Source organism: Lepisosteus oculatus, chromosome 2, assembly GCF_040954835.1.
Source record: "Lepisosteus oculatus isolate fLepOcu1 chromosome 2, fLepOcu1.hap2, whole genome shotgun sequence".
Classification (NCBI taxonomy): domain Eukaryota; kingdom Metazoa; phylum Chordata; class Actinopteri; order Semionotiformes; family Lepisosteidae; genus Lepisosteus; species Lepisosteus oculatus.
In genome coordinates this window covers 22,067,080-22,094,979 of record NC_090697.1, presented here as the reverse complement: position 1 = coordinate 22,094,979, position 27,900 = coordinate 22,067,080, and the positions used below count along the sequence as shown (strand labels likewise).

At 37.0% G+C, this 27,900-nt stretch overlaps 1 protein-coding gene across 2 annotated transcripts in view; it reads left to right on the top strand.

Annotated features, from left to right (window-relative positions):
* Window positions 1–309: 309 nt before the first annotated feature.
* Window positions 310–27,900, top strand: part of rps6kc1 (ribosomal protein S6 kinase polypeptide 1) — a 90,131-nt gene continuing 62,540 nt past the window's right edge. Inside the window, exons 1-7 of one of the 2 annotated variants that reach the window (XM_006626078.3) lie at window positions 310–482; window positions 5,590–5,625; window positions 10,329–10,449; window positions 11,202–11,317; window positions 13,451–13,544; window positions 24,059–24,118; window positions 27,213–27,593. In XM_006626078.3, coding sequence (XP_006626141.3) covers window positions 381–482; window positions 5,590–5,625; window positions 10,329–10,449; window positions 11,202–11,317; window positions 13,451–13,544; window positions 24,059–24,118; window positions 27,213–27,593 — 910 coding nt within the window. In that variant the 5' untranslated portion in view covers window positions 310–380. The remainder of the gene's footprint in view (window positions 483–5,589; window positions 5,626–10,328; window positions 10,450–11,201; window positions 11,318–13,450; window positions 13,545–24,058; window positions 24,119–27,212; window positions 27,594–27,900) is intronic. The other variant, XM_015351810.2, reaches the window with a different exon arrangement.

The following is a 27,900-nucleotide window of genomic DNA, read 5'->3' as shown; positions in this document are numbered from 1 at the left end:
AGTACAGTATGCACAGTTCGGTTATTTTTATTAAGCTTGACAGAAATGTTACATTGTTAAGAGTGTAATATAAAGCACATTCATTGGTAATCTGTGAAAAGACAGTATAACATTATCGTTTCACGAAGCAAAATCTTATTTCTGTTTCAGTCTCATCCGCTTTCGTGGGCACTACAGGCCTTTCCGTTGTGCGTCGTCCTGTATAACTGTATTTACACACTAGGCGTTTCCAAGCGGGGTAATTTTTGATAGACCAATAAAAACTCTCCGAGGGCAGGTCCTGGACTATTCCGGAAAACAAAGGGCGGACCTTCCGGTAGTATCTACAGTACCTGATTATCCCAAGTAATAAGAAATGTGATGGCTTTGCTTTAACCAGAATGATATCTCAGAGGGATAAGGGAGACCTCGCTCGATTTTACACTGTAACCGACCCCAAAAAACACCAGAAAGGATACACCGTTTACAAAGTCACAGCACGGGTAAGTGTAGTTCTGCGGCTGAATTTTGATACGAACGCTGAGGCGTGGGGAGCTCCTTTGCAATGTCATTTCAATGTACTGTTGATGTTTTCCACGTAAAAAAATAGGAATAAAATAAAATGTTTTAAGCAAAACGACACTTTTGATATTGTGATTTGGTGAATGATGCAAATTTCGAATTCGAGCTATCAAAGTCTTTTTTTTTTCGCGTTGTCATTTACTGTGATGCTGTTTTTAGTGTCAAGTACCTTGACACGTCCAGGACAATGTATGAAGGATGCTCATTTGTACCCAACTGAAGCTATAGACTTCTTTATTTTTCTCAGAGAAGTATTGAACATGTTTTTGTACGAGACACTGCGTTTTAAATAAAGTAAAGCAAGTAATAACGACGTTTTTCAGTAATACAGAATGTACATTGTAAGTGAGAAAGAAAATAATGTGACAAGAATTAATGAAATACTCAATAAATTCAAATTGAATGTTGCCGTTCTCGGTATGACCAAAAGATGTTTGTGAAACCCGACGAACCAGGAACACAACAACATCTGGTTAAATATGGAAAGAGGGATTCTTGAACCATAGTGTCACAAGTCGTCTAGGTGTAACCCTGCACTGGTTGTTTCGAAGTGAATCTTACAATAATATCACAGGAATTAATGTACAGTAAAAAATACAGGAAAAGATAATCTACTGTGGTGTAATTTACTGTTGAGCCAAAAGAACACAATCATAATATTGATATCAGTAGCAACAGGATACATTTCCTGTTGACTTTTAATGACATTTTTTTGCACCAATAGGAAGTTAAAATTTCTCCAGAATTTTAGTCTGAGGGGTTTCTTATCGAAAATGTCCACTCTGTATGGAAACCTACTAATTCCATCGATCCATCCATTTTCTAACATCTTCATCCAATTCATGTTTGAGGGGGAACCATAGCCTATCCTGCCCAACAGTGGGCGCATGGCAAGACACACTCTGGACGAATCGCCAGGCCAGCACATCACACTCACACCAGGGCCAGTTTTCCCTGAAGCCAATTAACTTACCGGTATGTCTTTGGACTGTGGAAGTATACCATGGTGAAAACCCATGTGAGCAAGGGGAGAACATACAGACTCCACACAGATAGCAGCCCAGGTCCAGAATTGAACCCAGGCCCCTGCATTGTAAGGCAGCAATACTAACTAATGTGTCACTGTGCTCCCCAGACTTACTACGTAAAACATATAATAAAATACTAGCCGAACTTTCGTAAACATTGCTTATATTAAAATCAAACCTGCCGGCCAACAGATCTACGAACAGCTCTGTCCCATGTGTGTAAAACCAGCACTTACAGCACTACTAGGCTTAGATGAAATGTTAACCTTTCTGTTTTGTGGATACCTTGGATATTGTCTGATAATCCCTTGGCATCACTGGTTAAAATTCCCCTGGTGTATTGACGGAAAAAAAAAAAACTACTGTTCATATAAGGTGTCCATTTTAGAGAGACGTGTGATGTGCTGTACTTCTGTAGGTTTTTTAAGTGATTTGCTTTGATGTGTGACTTACAGTTTTAAGAACAGCTACAACATGTATTCTTTCTTTCCATCTTTTAAAAGTACAGTAATTACTTGGCTTCTGCATCAGAATGGGTGTGAGGAGATAGAGATAAACAGAGTTTAATTGCAACATATGGGCTGGTTTTGACTGGTGAGAGAATCTTCATTGTAATCTTGTGTTTTTTTTTCATGTAGCTTTTTGCACAAAACATTGTATCTGACTTTATGGGGGAAAAGGCGTCAGTAAATCAGCTTCTGCAGTGTGCTTTCAACCAATCTGATTCTTGCACTGAAGCTAAATATTTTTTTTTTAATCTGTACATTTTCAAAGCTTTAGTTGGACACATTCCATATAAGTATTCATTAAAATAAAGTAGAGTTCTCACAGCATATTCTTGTTTTTCCTGTGTAGAAAGGGTTAAAAGGGCTAGTGTCTTTTACTACTGTGCAGTTATTAGTGACGTAAGACTTTTGTATTTTGAGTTTAAAAGATTACCAGATGTAGTCAAACCTTTGCTTTTATGGTTTGCAAGGAACGAATTTACACTGCTTAACAGAGTGACCTATTTTTCTGTGTTTTTTTTTGTTAGAATTCGTCTTTCATTTTGGTGACTGTAATAAATCACTAAACAAAATACCAGCACATCCCTAAAAGCAGAAGATATACAAGATATACAGTAATTTTTTCAGCCTGTCACCTCTCTTTTGTCAGAGGTTTTGTACAGCATGGTGAATTTCCTCTCAGATTCAGCAGACACGGGGTTGAATTTGCAAGCTGTATTCTTACCCTGCAATCTCTCATTTTAGTGAAAAGTTACTCTGACTAAAAGGCTAACAGGAGAAGATTTTATCAATGCACACGTAGCATACAGCCTATTCAAACTCAGCGTCCCCTAGCCCCCTAGGTTTGAGGCTTTCATGTCACAGGGTCTTGGCCACTCAGCTCAGATGAGTGTGAAACTGCTGTGCCCGTGGGTCAGTCCTTTAACATGATAGGTGTGAGCCACCTGCGACACGGAGGCGAATGATGCCACTGTTCCATATCGAGTCTGTACTTGTGCACTCCCCTTGCTTTTGATTAGGGCAGTGGCTCTTAACCTTTCTCCAAATATGTTCTCCCTTTTTAAAAAATCGTTGAAGTAGGTAAGTGCTTTCTACCTACGATATATTGTAGCTATACAGTAATAATTTTTTTTTGTTCATTTAAATTTAGAGTACATGGAAAAAATTACATGTTTTTAATGTTTTAATTAAGATACCTAGACTTGATGAAATAAAGTAGTTGCACTTACGTGCATGTGGTTCATTTGTGTTTTTAACGATTTATACCTTCTATTAACATCTGACATTTGGCATCCTCAGGGGGTGCATGCGCCCCAGATTACGAACGACTGGAGAAAACTAATGTATAATTGCAATAATGTCCTGAATGTTATAGCTTTTATAACAAATACAGAAACTGTTGTCTTTAAAGTAATAATATGGTGGAACAAATCTGGGAACAAGACAGTCATTCTGAAATATTAAAAGAAATAGGTATAGAACACTGTTGAAACACTGGCATGTGAAGGTATGCTATTGGCTCAGTAATTTAAAAGTATTAATAAGTAATACTGGGTGGCAGGGTGGTGCAGTGGTTTGTAGTGGTGCTATCTGTGTCGAGTTTGTATGTTATCTCTCTGTTTGTGTGGGTATCCACTGGGTGTCCAGTTTCTTCCCACAGTCCAAAGGCATACTGATAATTGGCTTCCAGGAAAATGTGCCCTGGAGTGAGTGTTGTGTTTGTTTGGGGTCCTGTCCGGTGCGTGTCCTGCCTTGTGTCTGTTGTTTGTTGGATAAAATGGCTAGAAATGGATGGAATGGAATATACTTCTGGTTGAAGTCGTAGACCAAAAAGATCTAAAACACCAATTTTATGAGAAGCCAATACACAAGCCAAACAATCTCCATGTATTGCTCTAAACAATTCAACATTTGTGGGACTTTTAGCCAGTTGCGATAGACCTTGCTGTGGATAGACCTGAACGAAGTAGTAGCAGAGCGTCATGGAGAGGTGAAAAGAACTGAATCTTTTTAATCTTGAGCAGAGAAGACTGCAAGAAGGACTGATTGTAGTACTCAAAATCCTCATAGTGATTGTCATAAAACACAAAATAGGCACAAGTGGAAATAATTGGGAAAAGCAGGTGTTTAGAACAAGTCGATATGCACAGCTCCTGCGAAGTGGTATAGAACCTTGTTTTTAACTAGAGGGTTTTGGAGTTCATTACTTTTCTAAGGGTTTATCTAGTTCCGCTTAATGCCAGCCTTTTCTGGAAAGAATTGTACAATGGACTGGAGAGATGATAGGTGCCATTTGCCATCTTTTGGTAATCTTACGAACTACCCTGTCATTCCATCTCTTCTGCAGTAGTACATTAAATAAAAAAAAAAGGATGGAAAGGCATTACAGTGCCTTAAAATGATACTACTGGTTTATCACCCATCCTAAACTTCACCTACTGTACATAACTGACCTAACTGTGTGTACAGCTAGGTTTATATAACAGTGTTGTCTTAACCTTTTTGATACCAGGGACTGGCTGGCTGCCTTGCAAGACATTTTTGGAGAGCTTAGTTCTCTTAAGTTCCAGTCCTTTTTGGAACATTGCATAACAGCCAGTTTATTATTATTTGCATAGTACACATCTGGGGCTTCATTACGTAATATATTACTGACACATACCTGAACAAACAACAAACATACTGGATGTAAAATTGTCATTTTGTACACTCTTTATAGAGTGCATTAAAAATGAAATGTCTAATTCAGAAAATTAATTTTAGGTATTTCAGGTAAAATACGGTAGAGGCAGATGGATATTGTAATTATGCCTCATGGGATTTGTTTGGCTGCATAATCGAGCAATTCTAGTATTTTACCTTATTCTAAAATAAAGTACATTTGTTCTAAATTACCATATTTTAAAATAAATAAATTATAGTATTGTAATTTGGTTCTTTTTTACTTTTTTTCCCACTCTCTCTTCTTGTTTGCAACATCTTTTGTGGAGCTATCTCTTGTCCATAGCAAAGACACTCTCATTTTAGTCTATATTTTACGTTTATTGGTTTAATTGAACCTAATAACATTACATTTCTTAAACAGAAAGGCCCATCCTGTGTTTTTGTTTTGGAATGGTTAATATGAGCTGAGTATTGTCTGTCTGACCACCTTGGCCTTTAATTGAGCCCTCTATTTTGATGCTACTTTTACTGTTAAATATGAAGTTTGTGTTGGTGCCAACACTTCTCCAAAGACTAGTGAATATCTACTATGTTTAAATAGATATTTAATTTAGCCTGCTTGTGATTGTCTAGAAACTAAGGGGAGTGGAAATAACTTTTGAATTGGCAGGAAGGAGAACGTGTCTGATTACATGAGTGGAATATGTTTCTTCCCTCTATTCTGGGTATGCAGTATTCTCCTTGGAAATGAATGACTTTCTGTGAATTTACATGGGATTTCAGGGCAGCAGCTGTTCCTCACTGATTGCCTTCTCTTTTGTTCTTTCTAGATAATCTCCAGGAGGAACCCTGAAGATGTCCAAGAGGTAATGGATCCTTACACACTGGATTACTTACAATAGTTTTGGGGAAAATGATCTCTGAGATTGAGAAGATTTACACCAGGGTTCTCAAACTAAAATCCCAGAGGGCCTAGTAATTTCTTAGTTAGATATGAAGGATTTTTCTTAGGTTATTTTACAGTTGTTTTTTCAAATCATTCACATCATTAAAGATACATTTACCTGTAAAATGCCTCAGATGCTGTTTAAAAGAATTACAGTTGTGGGGGTGATTATGTAAATTGATTAGTTATGTATGATCTGAGATCTGTGGTGGAACAAAGACCGGTTTCCTGAACTAGATGGGTTTAATGGATTTGTCTCATTTAGTAGATTTATATGACTTCTTGTCTTGAAGATTTATGATATCTTTCAAAAGCGTGGAAACACTTGGTACAGAGAGGCTAGGAGAGAACTATTTTTTATTCTTCATTGCTGTAATTTCTACGTAGTAAAAAATGTTTCAGTAACATCCTGTAAGTTCAGAAACATATTGTAAGACCTTAGTAAACCCAAATCTACAGAATTCTTCAATAATTAAAGGCTTCATAAAGAAGCTAAGGTTAAAAACCCCTGGAATGGATTTCGTTGTCTTTATAGTATAAATGCTGGGAACTGAGAAAGGTTAATGTTTTTGTCCAATGTCGTCTTGTTTAATTTTGGAAATAGCTGCTATTCTGTTTCAGCGCTTCTATCATACATTTTACTATTATTGATGGTTAACATGTGACAATGTCACAGTAATAAGGGTATATAGCCAGGTATGGGGCAGTTAAAGTGTCATCAAAAGGATGTAAAAGAAAATGATAGTAACTTAATGACAATTTAAAACATCATCCTAAGATATTTAACAATTTGTAGCCGTTTTAGGCCGTTTGTCTTCCCTCTGACTGTGTCTCCAGGTAGTAATCTGGAATATTGAATATTGCAGTGTTACTCTATTGATATCTGCTGTTTTTAACAAACATTTGATACAAAGTATATTCAATATCCCAGTATCAGCAGTTCCAGAAAGATGTTACCAAAAATGATGATAAAAGTGAACGTATTTAACCAAAGCTTTTGCCTAGAGTATCGATGATCTTGGACATTGATGCTAAATTTAGCAGTCTTCCGGGATCTGTGGAAACTCTGCTGAGAATTATCTCCGTATTGGTAGACTATAGTTTTGCAGAGCCTTCCTAGTCCAGGTTGTGTTAGACATTGTGAGAGAACAGTGTCCCAAATGCTGCTGAAGAAACTTATGGTAGTAATTTCTGCTTTATAAAGATTTATATAAAGATGTACAATGGAGATTTTCAGGTTTTGCTTTGTTATTTTTTTTTATTTCTTTCTTTAGCTGTAAGTGAAGTTAAATAATCACTTTGATAAGACCATGGAAACCAATGACAGGCATAATCACAAACATGATGTGATGCATTCCTAAGATGATGCTTAATAATTACTAGTTATTCATGCTTTAGACAGCACATTCTATTTGGCATTTTCAAGTCATTCATTACTTTAGGTTTGGGTTTTGTTGTGTGGTGTTATTTAGTGTTTTAAAAGCCAATAAATAAATCCTGAAAAGGTCTGTTCTTCAGTTTTAAACTTTAATCACTGAGGTTAGCCACCATCTATCCTCCTCTGAGAAACAGTCTGAAGAACATAATAAAAACAATGAAACAATTTTTGAGTGCTTTTAAAAAAACAACTCAAAGCATTGTGTAATTGGCCACACTTAGTAGCCATAATCTCTTTTGTGTGTTATTTCCAAGACACACAGGGATACTTTGGGAACTGGACTGAGAAACTGTGTTCTACAATGTGCAGGAAAGAAAAAATAAAACTAAATACTAATTAGTATTTAAAATGTATTAAATAAACTAATAAGTAATAAACTAGGACATGTAGTTAAGTGTAGAATTTGAATCAAGATTAACAGTTCTCGGTGTACTAGTAAAATCTCATTAAGGTATTGCTACTCTAGAGCCAGTCCAAAGAAAATCATTGTGTTTAAGAGCAATTTTATCACTTTTTTTAGCCAAATCTTTTCATACTGTATCTCAGAAATTAAGCAAGGTTGAATCAATACTGGAAGATCTCCAGGAACTGGAAATGAAAAACCTCCAGAGAACACTTACAGCTACCATGTACCTGTAGCTGTGTTTGTCAACCAGTAAGTTGCATACTTCCTCTTCCAGACCAGAACTGCCATACCTGCGCCTCAGTATGGTGACTGGGGACATTGTTCTGTCCTTCATGTGAGATGTTAGGTCAAAATCCTAGTTATGTGTTATTGAAGGTTATATACTGTAGCACCGTTTGTTTGTAAGAGTACGAGGGGTAAACCCGGTACCCTGACTAAGTTCCTTTCTGAAATGGTAAAATCTGGTTACCTAGAAGTTCACAGTTAAATTAAAATGGGAAAAGCAATTTCTCAGTTCTAAAACTGATCTTCTCTGCAGTGGAACTGTCAATATGGTATTATGACTGCTTCTGATCTCCCAGGTGGGTGCTGTTCTTCAGCTGTAGAGGAAATAGGTGGGGACATGTTTTACTGGCGTGGTTTGGGTGCACATATGAGTATGGCACTGTTGATATCCATTTCAAAGCCTTCTCAGTTGTAAGCCTGTTTAGCAGTACAGGGAATGCTCAAAGGTGATCAGAATATGTTGGTGTTTGTACACAGACCCAGGATTAAAATCTCGGAGCTTTCAAACCAGTGTGTGTTTCAGGGGAGCTACATATAATTCTGCATGTGATTATCTATGGGGGCATCTATCAAAAGTTTTCTAGTCTTGCCATACCTAAAAAAAAAAAAGAAGCCATACCTCAATCCATTGCAGTCGGTAATGTTTGCGAATAGAAATAGGTATGTCTGTAACAAGTATAATCTGTGACTGCATCTGTGATGTTTTCTTATTGGGTGTTGCAGGCTATGCAGCCAATTAGCATGCATGAGAAAGTAATACGTCATATGATTTGTATCCTAGCAGCAGTTTTTTTATACATAGCCTGTATAAGTATTTTTATTTTTAATTCATATCTGCACTTTTACATAACTTACATTGTGTAGAAATACACAGAAAAACAGTGAACAGAATGTTCCAAATTGAGGGTAGAAATTAATTCAGAAAGGTTTTTTTTTATTTTGCATATAGGTAATGTTGTCACAATTATGCTTCGGGCTTTTGTGGTTTCCATGAATATGTGCTGTAGAACCTCCAGTTTGTTTTCTACAGATGTATCTATTCTATATCCTTTAATCATTTAAATGTGATATGGGGATGGTGATGAGTTGCTCTGCCAACACAAGTTCTTCTGTCTGTGTAAATGTATTATTTTCTGATTGGTGGGTGGTGCATTGTGACTGTTGCTTGCAGGGATAGGCTCTGGCCCCCCTGTGACCCTGGATTGGATAAAACTGCTTGAAAATGGATGATTGGATGTGTCAGGTGGTAGAAATCTTGGTAAAAATACAATTCGGGAGTCTCCTGAAAGACTCGACTGATAACGGGGATTCTGTGATCTCAGGTTGGAGTCTGGGTTAGGATTAAGATCAAGTCGGTAATTGATTGAGGATTAGTCGCCCGGAATTCTCCCAGCTCTTGACCCCTGCCGTCTCCTGGGGGTTGTAGGCATGTGGTGCTGTCAGTGAGGGATGCATCTCTCCTTCAGTTGGCATTAAAGCGCTGGCAGGGGCTGCACAGCCTGTGACGTGTTACATGAAGACGTATCTCAAAGTGGGGCGGCTTATTAGAGGAGTGTCCTCACACTTCCTCACTTCCTCATTCTTGTTGGTCGTTGTGAGCCGAGACCTGATAAACACACAACTGGCTATCCCCAATCAGGGTAAAACAAAGGTAATGCATGATTCTACATGTAAAGATAGCTCCAGGCTACATATTTTATTCTTGGGTTTCCCATACTTCAGGAACTTAAGACAATTGTTTGAAGATGTTTTTTTTTTAGGTTTACAACAACTAAAATGAATTATGTTTCAAAATAAAACTTACAATTCTATCAAAATGTATGGTACTTCCATCTTAACCTTAAACCTATTAAACATTTATTCTGATTCCAGCTAATAGATTTAACATTTTGCTTTGACCTATTTTAATGCTTTATTAACTTGCTTAGCTTTAGTTTAACAGTACAATAATAGTGTTAACTGTAGTAGTAGTTAACCACAAAATGAAAATTAGTGTTAGAATTAAACCAAACCCACCAAACATAATCATATCACTTGGCAAACTGTAAATCTGCACACATGCTGAAAGTAAATCAGAAAGAGCTGTAAATTTGATGTACAGTTTATTTGAAAGAATTGCAGTCTTAATCTTTTTCTTTTCATTCTTAAGCAAAGATGCTGATGCTGGGAGAAAAAAAAAGCTGAAAATGCTGAAAGCATGATATCAATTACAGCAGTTCACATGGGCAGTTGGTCTTGAAAACACACCACTGTTTTGTTAGGCTCCGTCTTTGCAGTTAAATATCTCAGGCTGATACTGCCTTCAATTTTGAGAAAAAGTACAGTAATTACCTTAGTATCTCTTTGTAACTTAAACTTGGAAGGGGGATGTCTAAGTTAATGCCACATAGCATTCGTGGACAGGGCAGTTGAGTGCAGTTGGAGATCTAGGCAAAGCTACAGTGTGGGGACCCATCTTGGCCTGACAAGAAGGACGTCTCTCTTTCTCTTTCAGATAACTGTATGGAAAAGATACAGCGATTTCAGGAAACTGCACAAGGAGCTCTGGCAGATTCACAAAAATCTCTACAGGCAGTCGGAACTGTTTCCTCCCTTTGCTAAGGCCAAGGTGTTCGGTAAGACTCGGGCTTGGATTTTCTTCTTTTCATGGCTTTGAAACTGCAAAAGCAGGAGGTAGTCAACATTAAAGTGATATATATGCATAATTAATCAAGGAGAGGGAAGCTGCTTCAGCATGTGAGATGCAACGGAGTGAGTAGAGGTTAATTTCTTGCTGACATGGGGAAAAGAAAAACATTTTTGATAATTTTTACTCATTCCTTATGCTGATGTAGTAATACAGTATACTGCAACATTGATTATTTCATTGACAGTATATAATAATAGATATTAAAGTTACTTTTTTGTCTTACAACACACTGGAACAAATATTTTTCCATGACTGTTCTTTTGTTTGTTCATGATCTATCTTGACTTATTGAATGGTTTAGCTCCTGATCACCAAAAGGACATATTTTATGAGTTGTGTGTGCAACTCCGCAACTGTGGAACTCATTGACCAATACAGTATTTTTCAAAAACATTGTAGTTTGCTACAGAGCTTGTTATATTTGAATTAAAGTTAAAAACTGAAGAAGGAGGTGAACAAGCGGACAAAGAGACATGTTACTAATAAAGAGCTGTTGTGGACCACCTTTTAGCTGTCCAAGCTTGTTTGTTGTGCTCCAAATGTGATACTCGGTGATAGAAAAGCTGATCATCTTTTTCTTTTGTTCAGCATGCCACATTAAATATTGGTTGACTCAAGTTTAACTTCTAGTCTTGCCCAGCAGAAAGACCAGATCTTTGCTTTTTTGTCACTTGCCAGGCCGGTTTGATGATTCTGTAATCGAAGAAAGGCGACAGTGTTCTGAAGATCTGCTCCAGTTCTCTGCCAACATCCCCGCTCTCTATAACAGCCAACAGTTTGAAGATTTTTTCAAGGTACTTTCAGACTCCGTTATTGCATATGCGTGCAATAAATACATTTTTAAGTTTTGAATTGCCCAGACTTTTCTAAAGGTTTTAAAAGTGGTTACCTGTCTATTTGTCTTGGTGTTACTGAAATGGCATGTCCCATGCTGTTTGAAACGTAAACTTATCTCGCACATTTATTTAATATGTTTATGGTCTTCCTAATTGAATAAGTAGCTTTATTACCTCGCAACTCACAATTGGCAGCCCACTGAACCTCAGCAGGTGTCAGCCTGGTCAGTACCTGGATGGGGACATCCTGGGAAAGCTAAGGTTGCTGCTTGACGAGGTGTTCCAGTAGGGAGCGCTCACACTGCAGTCTGTGTGTCCTCATGCCCCCATTGTAATAGCTGCACTATACTGTAAAAAAGATGATGACCTTTAGATGTGATGTAATACTTTTCCTATGGTCATTAAAAATCTGGGGGTGTTTCTCGAAAAAAGAAAAGGTGTTACCCCGGTGTCCTGGCCACATTTCCACTTAGCATTTAACAATCATGGCCACCTGTTCTCCTCTACACTGATAACTGATGACTGGTGAGTGTACTGCTGCACTTTGGCTGCCGTCTCATTGTCCAGGTGGAAACTACACATTGGTGGTGGAGGGGAGTTTCCATTGCCTATAAAGTAGTTTGAGTGAAGTGTCCAGAAAAGCGTTATATAAGTGTAACAAATTATTGTTGTTTAAAATATCTTGTCCATGCTTTCCTACATTTTGTTTTATGAGGAATGTTCTTAAAAATGCTCTCCCTATCTTCTACATTACAGGCCCTTTTAATACACTCTCTTTATTAATCATCATTTTACTGTACATAAATGGTATTCCATCATGGTCATGTGTCATTATTAGAGTTTTTATCATAAGGCAAATTTTGAATCCACAGCACTGTCATTCTTAAAAGACACAAAATCACATTTCTCAGGCAAGGCAACAGGCAAGCTGGACAAGAACGGAAACGAATGCATCGACATCAGTGTGTACACAGTTGTGTATGGTGTGATGTGGAAGAAGTGCCTTTTATGTTCTGTGTGGAGAAAGAAAGATGTGTCTTGACATGTTTGCAGCCTAACTTGTTTGGTTACTGGTAGGTAATTAGGATCTCATTGATCTTGGGTATTAATCAGCATTACTTAACCCCTGCTAGTCTGATCTTGTCAGAAGTGCAGTAGGCCTGGACTTGATCAATACTAGGATAGGAGAACTCGAAAGAAAAGTTTCTGTAGGTGGTGCTTTTCTCTCTGGTCTACAAATTTAAAAACATTGGTCTAACATAGTTACAGGGGACGTTGAGCTATAAAAGGTTCTGTCCTTCAGATGAGCTGTTAAACCAATGTCTTGACTACTTGTCATTAAAGAAGAATAAAGACTATTGCACAAAGTGGACACAAGAGACCAACTAATATCTACAACTGGAGACTAATCTTAGAGTTAGCCCAGTACCTTACATCTAGCCTTCTCCACTATATTGGGGAGCTAGGCACTATGTATTTAAATTAGTTTTTAAAAAATAATCATGCACCTGCAGTTGAAACTGCTCTCAAAACTGGTTAGAAATGAAACATCTTTTGTTTCCAAACAAAAAAGCCGAGTTACAGGAAATAATTCTTCCTGATGGATTTAAGAAGAAAACTTGAAATCGTTCTACAAACATATACATTTAGAAAAAGAGGTGAGTATTTCCTTAGTTCCTTAGTTTAGGCAGTACCTCATTTCAGTTTATTGAGGATAAATCCTGTGGTGAACATGGATTATAAAGCTGTCACCCACATACTCCTTTTCAGCTTTAGATCTCCCCTTTTTACTTATGTTATGTCACATGAGCTGTTGGTCATGTTTTAGAAATTCCAACCTATTAAGCAGAGGAGCCATCTGGTCTCTATTGAATTAGAGTTTGCTTATCTAAGTTGATATCCAGGGGATTTGTAGGCAGATTATCTGATCGTGTTCCTCAGTTCCTCAGCTGTCCAAACACCTCAACAGATATCCTGCCTGTCACTAGCCAGTGAGTAGCTCTACAAGATGAGGGACCCTTAATTCCCTAGCCTACACATACATGTGTCAAGTCATGATTTATTTCCCAACGAAATGTCTTTTTGTTTTAGGGCGGAGAAGTACATGATGGATCAGAGCTGATTGGCCCTGCTGAGCCCTTCTCTGATTTTCTTGCAGACAGTTTATCTGACTGCAGTTCTGAAGGTATGCTAACATTTGTGTTTACTCACTACGGAAAATGCACTATTTTGTCCGTTTTACTTTGTCCTCCATAGTATCTATTTTCACTGGACATGATATTTCACTCTGTAATTGAGATGTTGATCTCGCATTCCAATTATTTTGTGCCTGCTGTTACCCATTACAGCAAAGATCTAGTTGTAATGAAGTGAGGATGTGGTTCCCATTTCCCATATAATGTAAGTTGGCTACAATACTGTATTTCAGATTGACAGTACAAAACTAAGCTGAAAATTTCTCTGCTGAAATTAGGTGAAATGATCTCGACTAGCAATTTTCAAAAATATGCATATTGCAGAATCTATTGCTTAGAAGTCAAAATGACAGACAAAAAGACATTTTCTTTCTGAAGTGCAAAGTGGTGCGTAAAAATAGTGCTGTGCTTAAGACAGCCAGCTTGTCTATTTTATTTGTTTGGTTTCTACAGGAACATCAGAAGGGAATCACAAGTCTGGTTATAATATTGCAAATGCTGGTATTGAAATTTTACAAGATTTAAGAAATAAACATAAGTTTAATTCAGACATAGGTTTGCTTTGTCACTTTGAAAGAAATCCTGGTGGTAATCTGGTATATATTTGTATAGAAAATGTTTGATCATAAAGCTGCAGAATGATCTGTTGAGTTTTTCTATTCAAAGTAGTAATATATTCATAAATGAATATTTTTAGTTGCATTTGCTGTAGATTAAAACTTGAATATAACTACTGGTATGACCGCTGCAGCTTATTCTGTTAAGAGGCATCAATGTTTTTGCTTTGCACAAAGTGCTGTGGGGAACCACGATTTTTGAGTGTGATTGCTTAACACTTTAAAATGTTCTTCAGCTTTTAAAATTTATAGAACAGCTGTGATGCATCTGTTTTATAGAAGAACCTCTGTTTTTCTAAAGAGGCACCTCTCCCACTGTGACTGAATAATGTAATGAAGTGCTAATAAAGTTATTTCAAAATGGAAAACCTTTTAGTAGATTATGAAGACATTATCAGTCAATGTTGTTTTAAATAAAACAGGTTGAAGACAGCTAAAAAGTGAGTTTAATTAAGATTGTGTCCAGTCAAAACATGACATAATATTAACAGAGCCCCTGTTGCTCTGCCTTTTCCAGATGAATGTAAGTGTTGATTTTACAAAAGATTTTCAAATCTGTTTTGTGTAGTTTGTGACATTTCTAAACATTTTTCAACCACTTTATCCAGTACAGGGTCACAGTGGACACCAGAGCCTAACCCGGCAAGCAACGGGTGCAAGGCAGGGTACACCCTGGATGTGACACCAGTCCAGCATTGGACACACACACACATACAGACACCCACACTCGCACCAGGACCACATTTCCAGAAGCCATTTAACCTACCAGTACGTCTTTGGACTGGGGGAGGAAACTCAGACCAACACAGGGAGACCATACAAACTCCATGCAGGTAGCACCCCGGGAATTGAACCCAGGACCCTAGCATTGCAAACCAACATTGCTAACTAATGTCCCTAATGTGTCACCCTTACTAGCGAATCTGAGGATATTTGTATATAGAGGATATTCATTTATCATTGCACAGGATGGCAATATACACCATAATGCAAACAGTATAGCACTGTATATTATTATAATTTGCAGACACAAGAATGAAGGAGTTTTTTGCAAACATTTATTTAGGATGGCGTTGTGCAGTTCTTGGACTGTGCTGCCTCCCGTATTGGGTAAATCAGTTTTCAGTGGGTTTTCACATGGATTTGGACCTCATTGAATGGACCTTATGAAAATTATCTATTTTGTGTATGTGATAAGTAACATTATTTTCCCTTGACTCTTCGATGTTTTACTTGCCAGCTCAACCTGTCAGTGGTTTATTGTGTAGCGTCTATAAATGTATTAAACAGGGAAAAATCTTATCCTTTGCATGTACAAAGCAACTGTATAAAAATATTCAGGAAGTAAAACTGGAAAAATATCAAATTGGTGTGAAAATATCTTAGCAAATATCTTTATCTCAATGGGTAATGAGATCAATACACAAACATTAATAGTACCACACTGGACTAGATTTCAATTAAAATATTTCCTTCCATACTGTAACTACATTTATCTGTAGCTTGAGAGCATTGATCATTTTAGTGGAAAACATATGAGCAGCTTCTTTAATTCAGAGCTCAGATGGTGCTGAGAACATAATGTGCATTTCCCAGAGTAGGCCTGCAGGTGTCTCTCCAGAATCATTTATCATTTTACAAATAGATCAATGAGGGATTTCCATGCCTGCATAATCAGACATTCTTTGGCATTTCAGTATTACTTTTGTAGATAGGCTTATGGCCATGCTTTTTAAAATTTCACATTATAAGGCAAAATTGGGGTTAGTTTGTTCATGCAATTGTAGTTAGATGTCATTGTTCTCTGAAACATTCTATTTTGCAAATAGAACCAGACAAAAGCAAATAAATCACACACCTGAAGAAGGCTCCACAGCCGAAACGTTGTGTTCTCTTTCTTCTTTTTTTCAGCATGGAATAAACCTATTACTTGTTCCTTTGCAGCCTACGCATGCTGACGCAGCTACCCACCTGAACTACTAAAAGCAAATAAATACTAATACTAATAAATGCTTTCAATATTTCCTCGGTTTATTTACCGTAAGTGCTATTGCATTTCAACAGATGTGTGTTACTTTCGAATCTGAGGAGGCAAAATTAGGAATATAAAGTGCATTTGTAATCGGTTAGTTGTACTGGAAGGCTGAGTCTGGCTGTCATTTTACGAAATGCAGGATTTCACACATCATTAAAGCCAAATAAATTATTAAAGCCACATCATTAAAGAAATATGTGTTGTAGGACTAACTGTGTAAAGGTGTAATATTACTTGCAAATTATTAGCAAACATACATCTGAATTAAAGTTTGACGTTATTTAAACCAAATGAATATGTATGCAGTAACAAGGTTCAATGTAATAACATCTAGACTAAATTTTAAAAGCTACAGTGTGATACAGTAGCCTGTCTATCTCGACAGTAGCTGCATTCTGTCAGCTCACCTCTCAGATTTCATTCACCACACTTCACTTACTACTTCCTTGCATGCACACAATAACAATAATCAGAATAACAATAATCGATAATTCCTTGCTTTCAGTATGCACCTTTCATAACGAAGTATCCTAAAACACTTGACACAAGAAGGGGAACTATTTCATCCACCACACATTAGTGCTTGATAGAAAATAGAAAAAAAAACGATTTTACATGATTGAAGTGATCCTTTTTATTATCATTCTTCAGATTAAAAGAAGTATTCACAAATCTGCTTGTTGACAATGTAATAGGGCCGCTTCGCTTCACCGGAAGTTGTGTTGCCTCTTTCAGAATGAAAGAAAATTTATGGCACTGTGGGGTTTTGCATACCTGGAAATGTTGTCTATTTTGTGACATAAATCAAAGCTTTTACATGTTTCCGTGTACTTTGTACCTTCACCAATGCCAATTCTTTATCACCTGAAATGTAAAAATAACATTGCAGTTCCCATTTAAGAGTGGCAGAGTGGAATTTACAGGACACTGGGATTGCAAAATCCCACCACCGCTCTTAAAATGGTGCTATGGGGGTCCTTAATGACCCAGTAGTGAGGACCTTGGTTTAACATCTCATCTGAAGCGTGATACCTCCAATAGCAAGCTGTGACCGTTGTCACTATATTGGGATAACAGTTTATAAATTCTGGTTTAGAGGGACAAATGCCTCCTACTGGCCCACCGACACCACTTGGTGTTCAACAAATCTGGAAAGGTCGTTCACTAAAATTAAAATAAAAATGGAAGAGCGGTTAGATTATGGAAAGTAGAAGCAAACTAGTATGGAAAGCACAAATGGGGAGTCGGATTATAATTCTGATGATGCGGGCCTGGTCCTGGCAAAACCCATGAGGATGCCACTTGCTATTTTGATATAAGCCCTCTGTAAACATAAGGCAACAAGAAGATCATCCTCATTTAAAGATGAATCTGGTGATCTCTTCCAGAAAATGTCAAATCGGTTACAAAACGTAATAGCCAATTTTAATGGTTCTAATGCAGGAGCTATAGCAGCATCTTACATAGTAACCTTAAGTGCTGTTCAGACTGGAAGTAGAACTTAGAATAGTGGAGACACTTGTCTCTTGTATTTGGACATTTTTCCTCTAGCAATACCATATCAAGACAAATTGAAGAGTTTTTCAGGTTAAAGAAAGCTAATTGAAAGCATATTGAGTAATAAATACATCTCTATGCAATTAGATGAGCATATGGATGCAAGCACACTACGGAACTACAGTTCACTAAGTCATAGTAGGCAGTGGAACTGTGCTCAACTGCTTTCATATTTGCTCTTTACATCATGTGTGACAGATGAAATATTTGATTTGTAAAGCTTTGACCTCCTATGCTAAAGAAATATTTTAAACAAATAGCAAATTTCATTAGTTTGTGTACTGAATGGGATTGGATCATGAAATGATAAATCTCGAGGTATTTTTGCAAAAGTAAAGTCTCTCCTGATGCCAAATGAATGCACTGCAGTGTACACTGTAAGGCTAATCTTGTATTACATCAAGCTGTCAAATTGCTTACAATTAATTATACTTATTAATCATTTTATAAAGCGATTTCTTTTCCCTTAAATTTTACATAATTGATTTGTTGAACCATTTGGGATGCTGTTTTTAGCTTTTGATTTGCTCACCTTTGGGATAAATGTGTTCTTTCCTTTAAGCAGAATCTGTTTAAACTGTTGCCATCCATCCCTCACTGATTTCGTATCAGTTGTGTCCCATTCTGCTTCTTTTACGCTTTGTCTTGTTCCTTCAAAGTCTCCATTTCTGAAATTGTAAACTTTTGATTTGTACTCAGACTGGACAGTTCCAAAGTATACTTCAAAGCATACTGTGTTATGATCGCACTTCCCTAATGGTTCTCTTACTTTTCTTTCACTCATTCTGTCTTGATTGTTTGAAAACACAAGATCAGTACAAGCACATCCTTTTGTAGATTCACTGACAAACTGAGTAAGAAAGAAGCCATTAATCATGTCTACCGATTCAGCTTCTGACATTCGTAGAGGTGTTTTCTAGTTTTTTGGGGGGAAGGTGGAAGTCTCCCATAAAAATAAATTATTCTTTAAAAATATAATGTTGTAATTATCATACAATATTGTGAATTATTATTAATTATAATCAATATATACCTTTGCTAGTCTGTATATACCTTTAACACTATTGTTTTAAGTTGGGTTTTTGACTAATCTGACTTGTAAAGTATATATTCAGCAACTCTTGATTTCTCTAGATTTAGTTTCTGGATTTGAATACCATTTTCAATATATAGTTTTTCTTCACCCCTTGTTCTGTCTTAACTGTGTTTCTGTGATTGCTATCACACCATGGTTTCCTTTTAACAGGTTAGTTTCTGTCATATATATTGTTTCCAGTACTCCTAACTCCAATTAGATAGAAGCGCTAAATTACCGGTTTCTTTTTTCCCTTTAGCTCTCCTTTTGTCTTTGCTCTCAGTGTAATATCCTTTTGAATTTTCATTGGCTTCTACCTCATTGCATTCTAATTGAAATGCTTCTGGATTTCTTTCTGGATCCTTGTGCCTAGACTATTGATGCCGTCTGATTTAGATGTATTCCATCACATCTATACAGATGTGCTATGCCGTTGAAAGGTTTCCAGTGGCAAAGAAAGCTGAAATCGTCTTCTGCATACCACGTCCTTATCTGTGTATTATGTTAATAGATTAACATATGTAATTGCTCTCCCTTGTTCGCTGCTGGTAGAATTCTTGTTCTTCAGTTTGTTACTAAATTGTTTGAATTTGTTTTTGATGGCCAGTGTGCCCTTATACTGTACCAAATGAAATTGGTATATTATAGCAATTTAAGTTGTGCCCACATGGACAACAGCTGGGTCATCTTGTGTCCTATGTGGGAGCCTGTCAACACTGTGTATCCACCTTACCTCCAGGGAGACAGCAAACTGTCATCTCATGGTCCCTGATGCAAATCCCCGTTGCAGTGTTTTAGAGAATGGAATCTCCCACAACGATCACTTCTCATTTTGCTTTTTTGACGGGACTGGCAGTAATCGTAGTTGAGAGGATATATGTTAACTTGTGCCTTTTTTATGTATAGTGCTACACCCCCATCTCTTCCTTTTTTCCTGCCTTTACTGAATGCTGCATTTGTGCTTGTGTTGTACTCGCCACTCTTTGTTAGCCATGTTTCAGTGACTCCAATTACATCGTAATTGAACGCTAATGCAGTAGCTTTTATTTTTTTGTATTCTGCTCATAATACTCCTGGCATTTAGATATAAGAATTTAATTACCCGATAATGTTTTGTTTTTGACTAGAGTATTTTTGGGGTTTACTCCCCTTGTTTGTATATCCAGATTTTTTCCATAGTTGCTTGCCCCGTGCCGGCTGATACCCATCTCATTTTGATGTGATCCATCGTGTCTGTATCAATAACCTTTGCCCTTGAGAAGGATTCCAGTGACCAAGAACATTTACTTGTTCTTCACCACATCTCATTATCAGCCCTCTTGTGTTTCCAGGTTAACATTTTCAGTTGACATTTATATGGTAACTGAGAGAACCACTCATTTTGTTTTACTCGTTGTATTTATTTCAAGGTTTTGAATTTAATAACGCCTAGAAAATGTGTGTTTTGTTTTCATTGGTGTTTGCTAGGAGCCCAGCCGTTGAATTATGTCTATTAGTGCGTGTATACTAGGTTTTGCATTTTTATGGCCTTTCCATTGTCTGAATTCTACACTTACATTTTGATGGCAAAGCCAGAATTGGAGAGGACTTGCTTTGCACAAAACTATATCTACTATGTACCTTGTCTTTGGCCTACACATACAGAAATAGTTTTAATACAGTACAATACTTTTGTTGCATGTTTTTGAATTATTTTTCATGTCTTTTCAACCTGTTTGTGTTTGATAATCCCAGGATGCCTTTAACATGCTGAGCACATGATTTAGGCGTCCAGCTGAAGTAGATTTCTCTTCTGCAGCTGTGACCAACAAATAAGGACAATGTCATACTTCAGTGACTCCCAGGCTCATATATTAATTGTTCACATTCACTGTTTCATATCTTTTTAATAGAGATTCTCAACAGTCTCCACTTGGGGGCAATGTTGATTGCACCTCGAATAAAATCCTGTTAAAATCACGCATAAAGATAATGGTTTTGAATACTGAATTTTTCTTTCTTGGGAGGAAGACAGCACAAACTATTGACATGTAAAGTATGCATTGCCATTAAAAAGAGATTCTGAATGTTTTGCCTGTTTTTGTACATTTTTCAAAAATACATCGTAGCTTAGCTGTAGGAATTTTTTTTTTTTAGAAAATGAAAGTGGTGCCTGAAATCTCACAACTTTAATGTTTTGCATTTGCAATTCAAGCACAGGGCATCAAAATCAATTTGAAGTGATAAGGTACTTAATTTGCTAAATAGGCTTAATTATACTATTTTCACTCCCCAACACAATTGGCTCTGTAACATGTAATCATATTAAAGTATTTTATTGTAGAATATTTTACAAGAATCTGTTCATTTTCAGTTATCCCGCTGTTCTCCTGAAATACAGTTTAATTAAATACTTAGACAGCTCTGAGATGTTAACTGATTGCAGGTTTCTCTGTGTATACCAGCCCCTGTTAAATTCATGCTAGAAAAAACAATATTCTGCATTCACAACAGGAAACTAAAAATTGAAAGCAATCAACCAAAAGGAAGAAATGGGTTGAAATCTATGATTACAAAAAGCTTACACAAAGCATTTATTTTCAATAAGATTTTTCCTTTATAGAAAAATCTGTTTAACTGTTAAAACATTCATTTGAAACAAAAACATGGATTTATATTTCAGTAGTTTAAATCATTTGTTCTGTATCTGAATTTTTGATATGCTGTTATTCCAGCACCTTCTAGAGGGCAGTCAGACTTAATCGAATGTGTAAAATAAGCTATTAACACTACCTTTTTAAGGCAGTAAATATTATACTACATTATACTACAAGTTAATTATATTACCTTGCTATTTTAATGTTGTTTTCACTGTAACAGTGTAAAAATCACTTCCTTAGCTTTTGGATTCCTAATTGAATCATCTAAACCCGACATGTCTGTGAGGCGAGTGACATTGATTAGATGATTGCTGAGAAAATCAGCAACCTGATTTCAGAAATAGCTTCATATTTGAATCTCAAATGTAGTGAGACCACAGAATCACCTGTATATTCATGCCAAATACGATAATGGCTACACCAAAAGACTGGGTTCTTGCTGTATGAGAGTTTAAGCATGGGGGGGGGTTGAATAGCTAACATTAACAGTAGACATTGTTACTTTTTTTCTTTTTGATATTAGGTAGCTGGATTACACTAATAGCTGACAAATGTTTAGAAGAGCACAAACACATTATTGAAAAAATATTTAGAAGGATACAAGTAACCATAATATCCGTTGTATCACCTGTGACTTAATGATAGAAGGAGACCTCCATCTCTGTCTTGCCCCCTCCTGTGATTCTGCCCTGCACCTTTTCTGTCTTTTTTGTCACATATGTAACTTTAGGTTTTAAAGTTAAAGACCATCCTTCCTTTATCAGAAGGTCTCTTATACCTGTTAAGAGTGAAGCTGGAGCCTATCCTGGAAGCATAGGGGGCTTGGTAGGACTGAACCCTAGAAGGATCTGTTCAAGCACACGGGCAGTTTAGAGGCACCCTCTAACCTACAGAGCATGGCTTTGGAATGTGGGAACATACTAAATCACCAGTAGAAATCTTCCACAGATACAGCGGGCGAAACATGCAAACTCATTTTTGCATGGGGAAAGAGCAAATGTCGGGCAGCGCGGACTTTAAAGTAGCAGTGTTTGTGGCTAAGAATGTAAATGTAGTTCACACAAAAAAACATGTAAATGCACATTAACATTTCAATAACATTGATGCCAGAAGGAATTTGTTTAAAGGTAGAAGCCTTCATAAGAGCACACCACACAAATGCTTCGATACTGTACTTTGGGCCTCTGTATGGTAATTTTCCTTCAAGCACCCCGTCTGTTTTTTTTCCACTGAAATCGGGCATACTCCTTAATAGATGGTTGTATAGATTAGTGATTAGGACTTGATCAAGTTCCTGTTGTGGACACAGCTGTTGTACCGTGAAGTAAAGTACTGTACTTTATTTCAGTTGCTTCAATCCACCTACATTATTTAAATGAGTTCCAGCATTGCTGGGGTTAGACCTGCTAATGGACTAGTATCACATCCAGAGGAGTATTGAGTATTCTCACACCTTGTAATGCTGTGGAAACAAGGATAAGCTCTGGACTGATGGCTTCTAGACTGAAAAAAAAAACACAACAGCCTGTGTGCTTAAGTCCTTTATATGACGTGTAAGTAGGTCTGCTGGTAAAGCAGGTTGTTTTTAAAAAAAAACATGTAAGGCAACTGGCTTCATAACTTAATTTTAAAGTAACCATAACACTAATCATTCCAGGTATGGAGGAAGTTGAAAAATGTTCATTTGCAGGCTTACAGTGAAATGGATTGACAGTAGTACAGCACTATTATACAAGTCGCGATGACTGTCTCTTAAAATGTCAAGAGCTGAAGATGCTTATACCGAAGTGACTTAAGATTTAACTGAGGAGTTACTGTATGTTACCCGCAGAATTTTAAGTTAAATTCTAAGAACCTGAATGTAATTTGAAACTTTGTCAAGTGAAAAGTATTTTAATACCTGTGGTTCAGTCTTTGGAAACATGAATGCATCCATTTTCTATCATTGCTTAATTCAATAGAGGGTCGCATTGAGTCAGAGCCTAACCTGGCTGATATTAAGCACAAGGTAGGATACTCCATAGAGAGGATGCCAGAACTTTTCAGTGCACACACATAGGAAAGTGGAGGCTCCATTTAACCTAGACTTCATGTTTTTTGGACTGTGAAAGGAAACTGGAACACCCAGCGAAAACCCATTAATCTTTGTGGAGAATGTGTACAACTCCTCATAGCGGGTGCTAATGACTGGCATAAAAGACAAAATGTGGAAAACTGCATCCCGAGACCAAAACCTAGGCTCACTGTGTTGTTATAAGGGTCATTATAATTTTCACCTAGCATGTTCCGATATGGATATTTGTCGAACCACTTCAAAGTATTCTGCCCCAGTAAAATTTGGAGACCATTTTTTTTTCAGAACAGAACCCATTTTACAGTACTTCACAAACCTATGTTTAAGTGAAAGCAAGCTTTCCCCCATCTATTCTATCTTTTGCTTTCACACTTATGTTATTTTTTTAAAGTAAGAATAAAATGAGCAAATTCTATTTTGGAATAAAAAGTTTAAAAAACGCTCACCTCTCTGTTAAGTTTTGTTTGTATATGTGTCACTGAATTTTACTTATTTTCACATTTTCAGTTCAGAAAGACCTAATTGGCATTGATGATTTGACATTCACTAGCCAATCTGAATATGGAGGTAAGTTCTTTCATTTGTTATTCTGTTTTTTTCTCCTGTCCTGTGTGTAATTTTTTTTTTCAGAACAGAACCCATTTTACAGTACATCACAAACCTATGTTTAAGTGAAAGCAAGCTTTCCCCCATCTATTCTAGGGAAATTGATGTGTTACAGCAGTCTTGGGCTGGACTGCTGTAACACATCAATTTCCCTACGGGATTAATAAAGTATTATCTATCTATCTAAATATGTAAAGTGTTTTTGGTTTCTCATCATCCGAGATTTGCATTTAAACAACCTTATCCACTATTGTAGGCAAGGTATCATGTGATGTGTTTTCTATCTCTTTATATTAACTAAAGAGAATCTCCTATGTGCATGATGCTATCTGGTACATTATAACTTTGAATATTGCAACTCATACTGTACATTAGAGCATTGTTTGTGATCAGTGTATAGTATGTAAGAACCAAAGTCAATGGTATTTTTTAAATAGCCATCTCATTGTAAGGGTTAATTTAAAAACTACATAAAGTACTTCACACCTCTTTATTTCAACATAGGCTTTTCAGCTTCCTTAAATATTATGTTTCTCCCAAAATGTTGTTATTGTTGTACTGCTCCTTCTACTTCATTGTATCATCAGAGCACGTTTTGTGTACCTGCTTAATATATTAAGCCCTGTTCATTGCTGTTGACCTCCACTTGAATGTTAAAACATAAATAATTGTGTTTGGCATGAGCCTGCATTAAATGGGCCTCGCCCTGAATCCTTGTGCTTTTAATGGATTGTGAAATTTACAAGTGCACACTGGCTTAACGGATATAACATCGTTACGTCGGTAATGTCATGCAGTGTAATCTTCAAGGAAAAAAAAAATCTTGTAGTTATTTGGATTTTCTTGCAGAATTGTTTCTTAAAAATACTGTATATTTGCAGCAAGATAAGCACCACCTGGTTCCAAAAGCCTTTGTCTGTCTCTTTTGCTTTGTAATATTTAAGTCATTGAAACTATTTATCAGAAACCTGTTTGTATATAATGGTCTCTTTGTAAACTGCTTCAACAAGGACATGAAATGTGGGTGAGGGGGTTGGGGCAATCCTATCCATGAGCAGGCTAGAAGAAAATGGTTTGGCAGCAAGTTCGGGATTATAACAAATTATGGACAGAATGTTTATCGTGGTGTTATTTGTAAAGGTTAGGTTAATTCCTAATAGACCTGTCCTAGAGGTCTTGTGAACCCTTTTTGTAATCTGTTAATTTCTTCTTCAGAATAAGGATGCACTGGTAGTAAAAGAAAGCTAAGAATCGGATCAATTAGATTATTTTCTTTTCTCTTAAAATTGTATGATAAAAAAGATTGCATAGAACCATCCAGATTAGTTTATGATCTTTCAGTTTTACTCTGCTGTTTCTCAGCAACTGTATCAAGGTCTGCACTTTTGAATTACCAATATACTGTACATCTCCATTAACTGATTAACCCTGTTTGAAAATTATATTTTTAGATGAGTAATAAAAAGGAGTCACGTGATTGTTTTCCATTTATTTGTGTTAATTTAACGTTTCAGTAGAAACCTTATTGTATCTAGGAATCTGAAACATGATGAAAAAAAAGTTTTTAAACTTTAAGGAAACTTGAAAATTTCAGACTGCATCTTATGATGTATAATATATTTTTAAAATTGGTTCCATGTTTTCTAATCTTAAAGATCAGCAATTCATATATTACAGCTAATGTTAGTGATTTTAAATGTTCTGCAGTTAATCACAGTGGAACCAGTTTCAAGATAAATGCTGTCCATTTCAAGAAAGAAAATAGGTTAGAGGAGATGTGACAACAAAGTGTTAACCAGTTGATCCCAGTCGAACAAGCAAAGTTAGCACTCCTGCCCCAGTAGCATTCAATTTGTCCTTTTTATTGATATTTACAAGACTTTACCTTTTACCCTCAACACTGACAAGACTTTGCTGTCTACTTCAAAACCAGAATTGCCATTCCATACTGCATGCTGAATATTTTTATGGAAGAGTCGGATTGCCCTCAACTGGAGACAAGTCCTTGTGCAAAAATGCAGAACCTTAGTTTGCTCCTCTCCTATCTGTGGAGTGTTCAGTGCCCTTACACTGGCCTCTAGTGGCACAAACTATATCTGACAGGTCAGTTCCAGCTGCTCAGTTACATGTACAGTATAAATATGATGGAACAAGTAAAGGTTTATTCCATGCTGGAAAGAGAAGAAAAGAAACACAACTTCAGGTCCCGAAGAAGGCTCCACAGCTGAAACGTTGTTTCTTTTTTTCTCTTTCCAGCATGGAATAAACCTTTACTTGTTCCTTTACAGCCTACACATGCTGATGCAGCTACCTACTTGAACTACTGTAGTATAAATAGAATGTTACTTTATCCTATTTGATTTGTTAATGGTTAATTATTGAGAAAGCTGTTAAAAATGGTTACAAATATCACTATGCAATATTGAAGCCTGTAAGTTCTTAGCTGCTTTAAGGTTTGGAGCGTACTAACAAAAGGGGGATGTGACTGCAGAACTACAGAGTGAAAACTGATGATATTGTTCTGTGACAGTGTGACAGCACTGGACATAGGCACCACAACTGGGTAAAGGCAGAGAACCAAAGATCAGCACTGTGTATGTATGATATGACTGCACTAACATCAAAGCGTCATAAGTGCACTTGATTTTTGTGTGAGTTATACATGTTCTGACAAGATACCAATAGAACCAAGGCCAGTGGCTCTGACCACAGTTGCCATCCTGATCAAACAAATGGACTTGGAGGGCTGGACTTTGCCCACAGGCCATGCGTTTATCATGCTTGGTGTAGGACATGCCCAGGAACATATCTAGTTGCTCGTTTATGGACAGGTTTCAGAGTAATTTCATTTATAAATCATATAAAAATGAATATTAAAAAAATCAATCATACAGGTATTTGATGTATTGATAAAGTACATTGAACTCTTTCTGTATGATGGTCTGGTATTTGCAAACAAACAGACTATAAAAAAAATCAAGGTGGTGCTCTATTGGCCGTCTTAAAAAAAAAACACAGAGCGTTGCAAGTTTGTGGCTTGCGTTTTGTCCCTCAGGGCTCTCAAGTGAAAGTGATCTGATATCGTTGGTGGTGGACGAAGACTCCCTCACTGAACTCGACGATGGAATGGCTTCAGCCGGGAACTCGCCGAACAAGCTGCTGGGAGGTCTCGGCCCGTCCCCGGAGCCCACGTGGAGGAAGGACTCTGCTGGCCAGGATCCCGAGGCAGCCAGGAACGGTGGTGCGGAGGGGGGAAGCCGAGGAACATTTTTCCCCAGCCCCAGGGACCTAAGACCCAAACAGGGAAAGAAGGACTACCTGGAGAGGGCAGGAGAACAGATCAAGATGGCTGTGCAGAAGGAAACGGAACTGGATTATGAGGCCGCCTTCTCTTTCTACAGAACTGGTGTCGACCTGCTTCTCCAAGGAGTGCAAGGTACTATATTTCTTCAGGCTTTTTCTGTGTAAAGTATAGCCGGATCAAGCCTATTAGAAATAAAATGCTTTTGTGGTTTTGTTTTCATATAGTTCATTAAATGTAAAGAGCTTAACATAAACTGATTTAATTATTTTTTTCTGCTTGCCACTGTTAAAAAAAAAAAAAGGAAATTGCTTGTCCATAGATTTGGGCCATATTGCTTTTGGTTAAATACTGGAGGGTTATTTTCATACTGCATTTGTATTGAAATGAAACATACTTCCTTAGATTTCTCACGGCCATCCCTGAGGATTGCCTTTGGTTA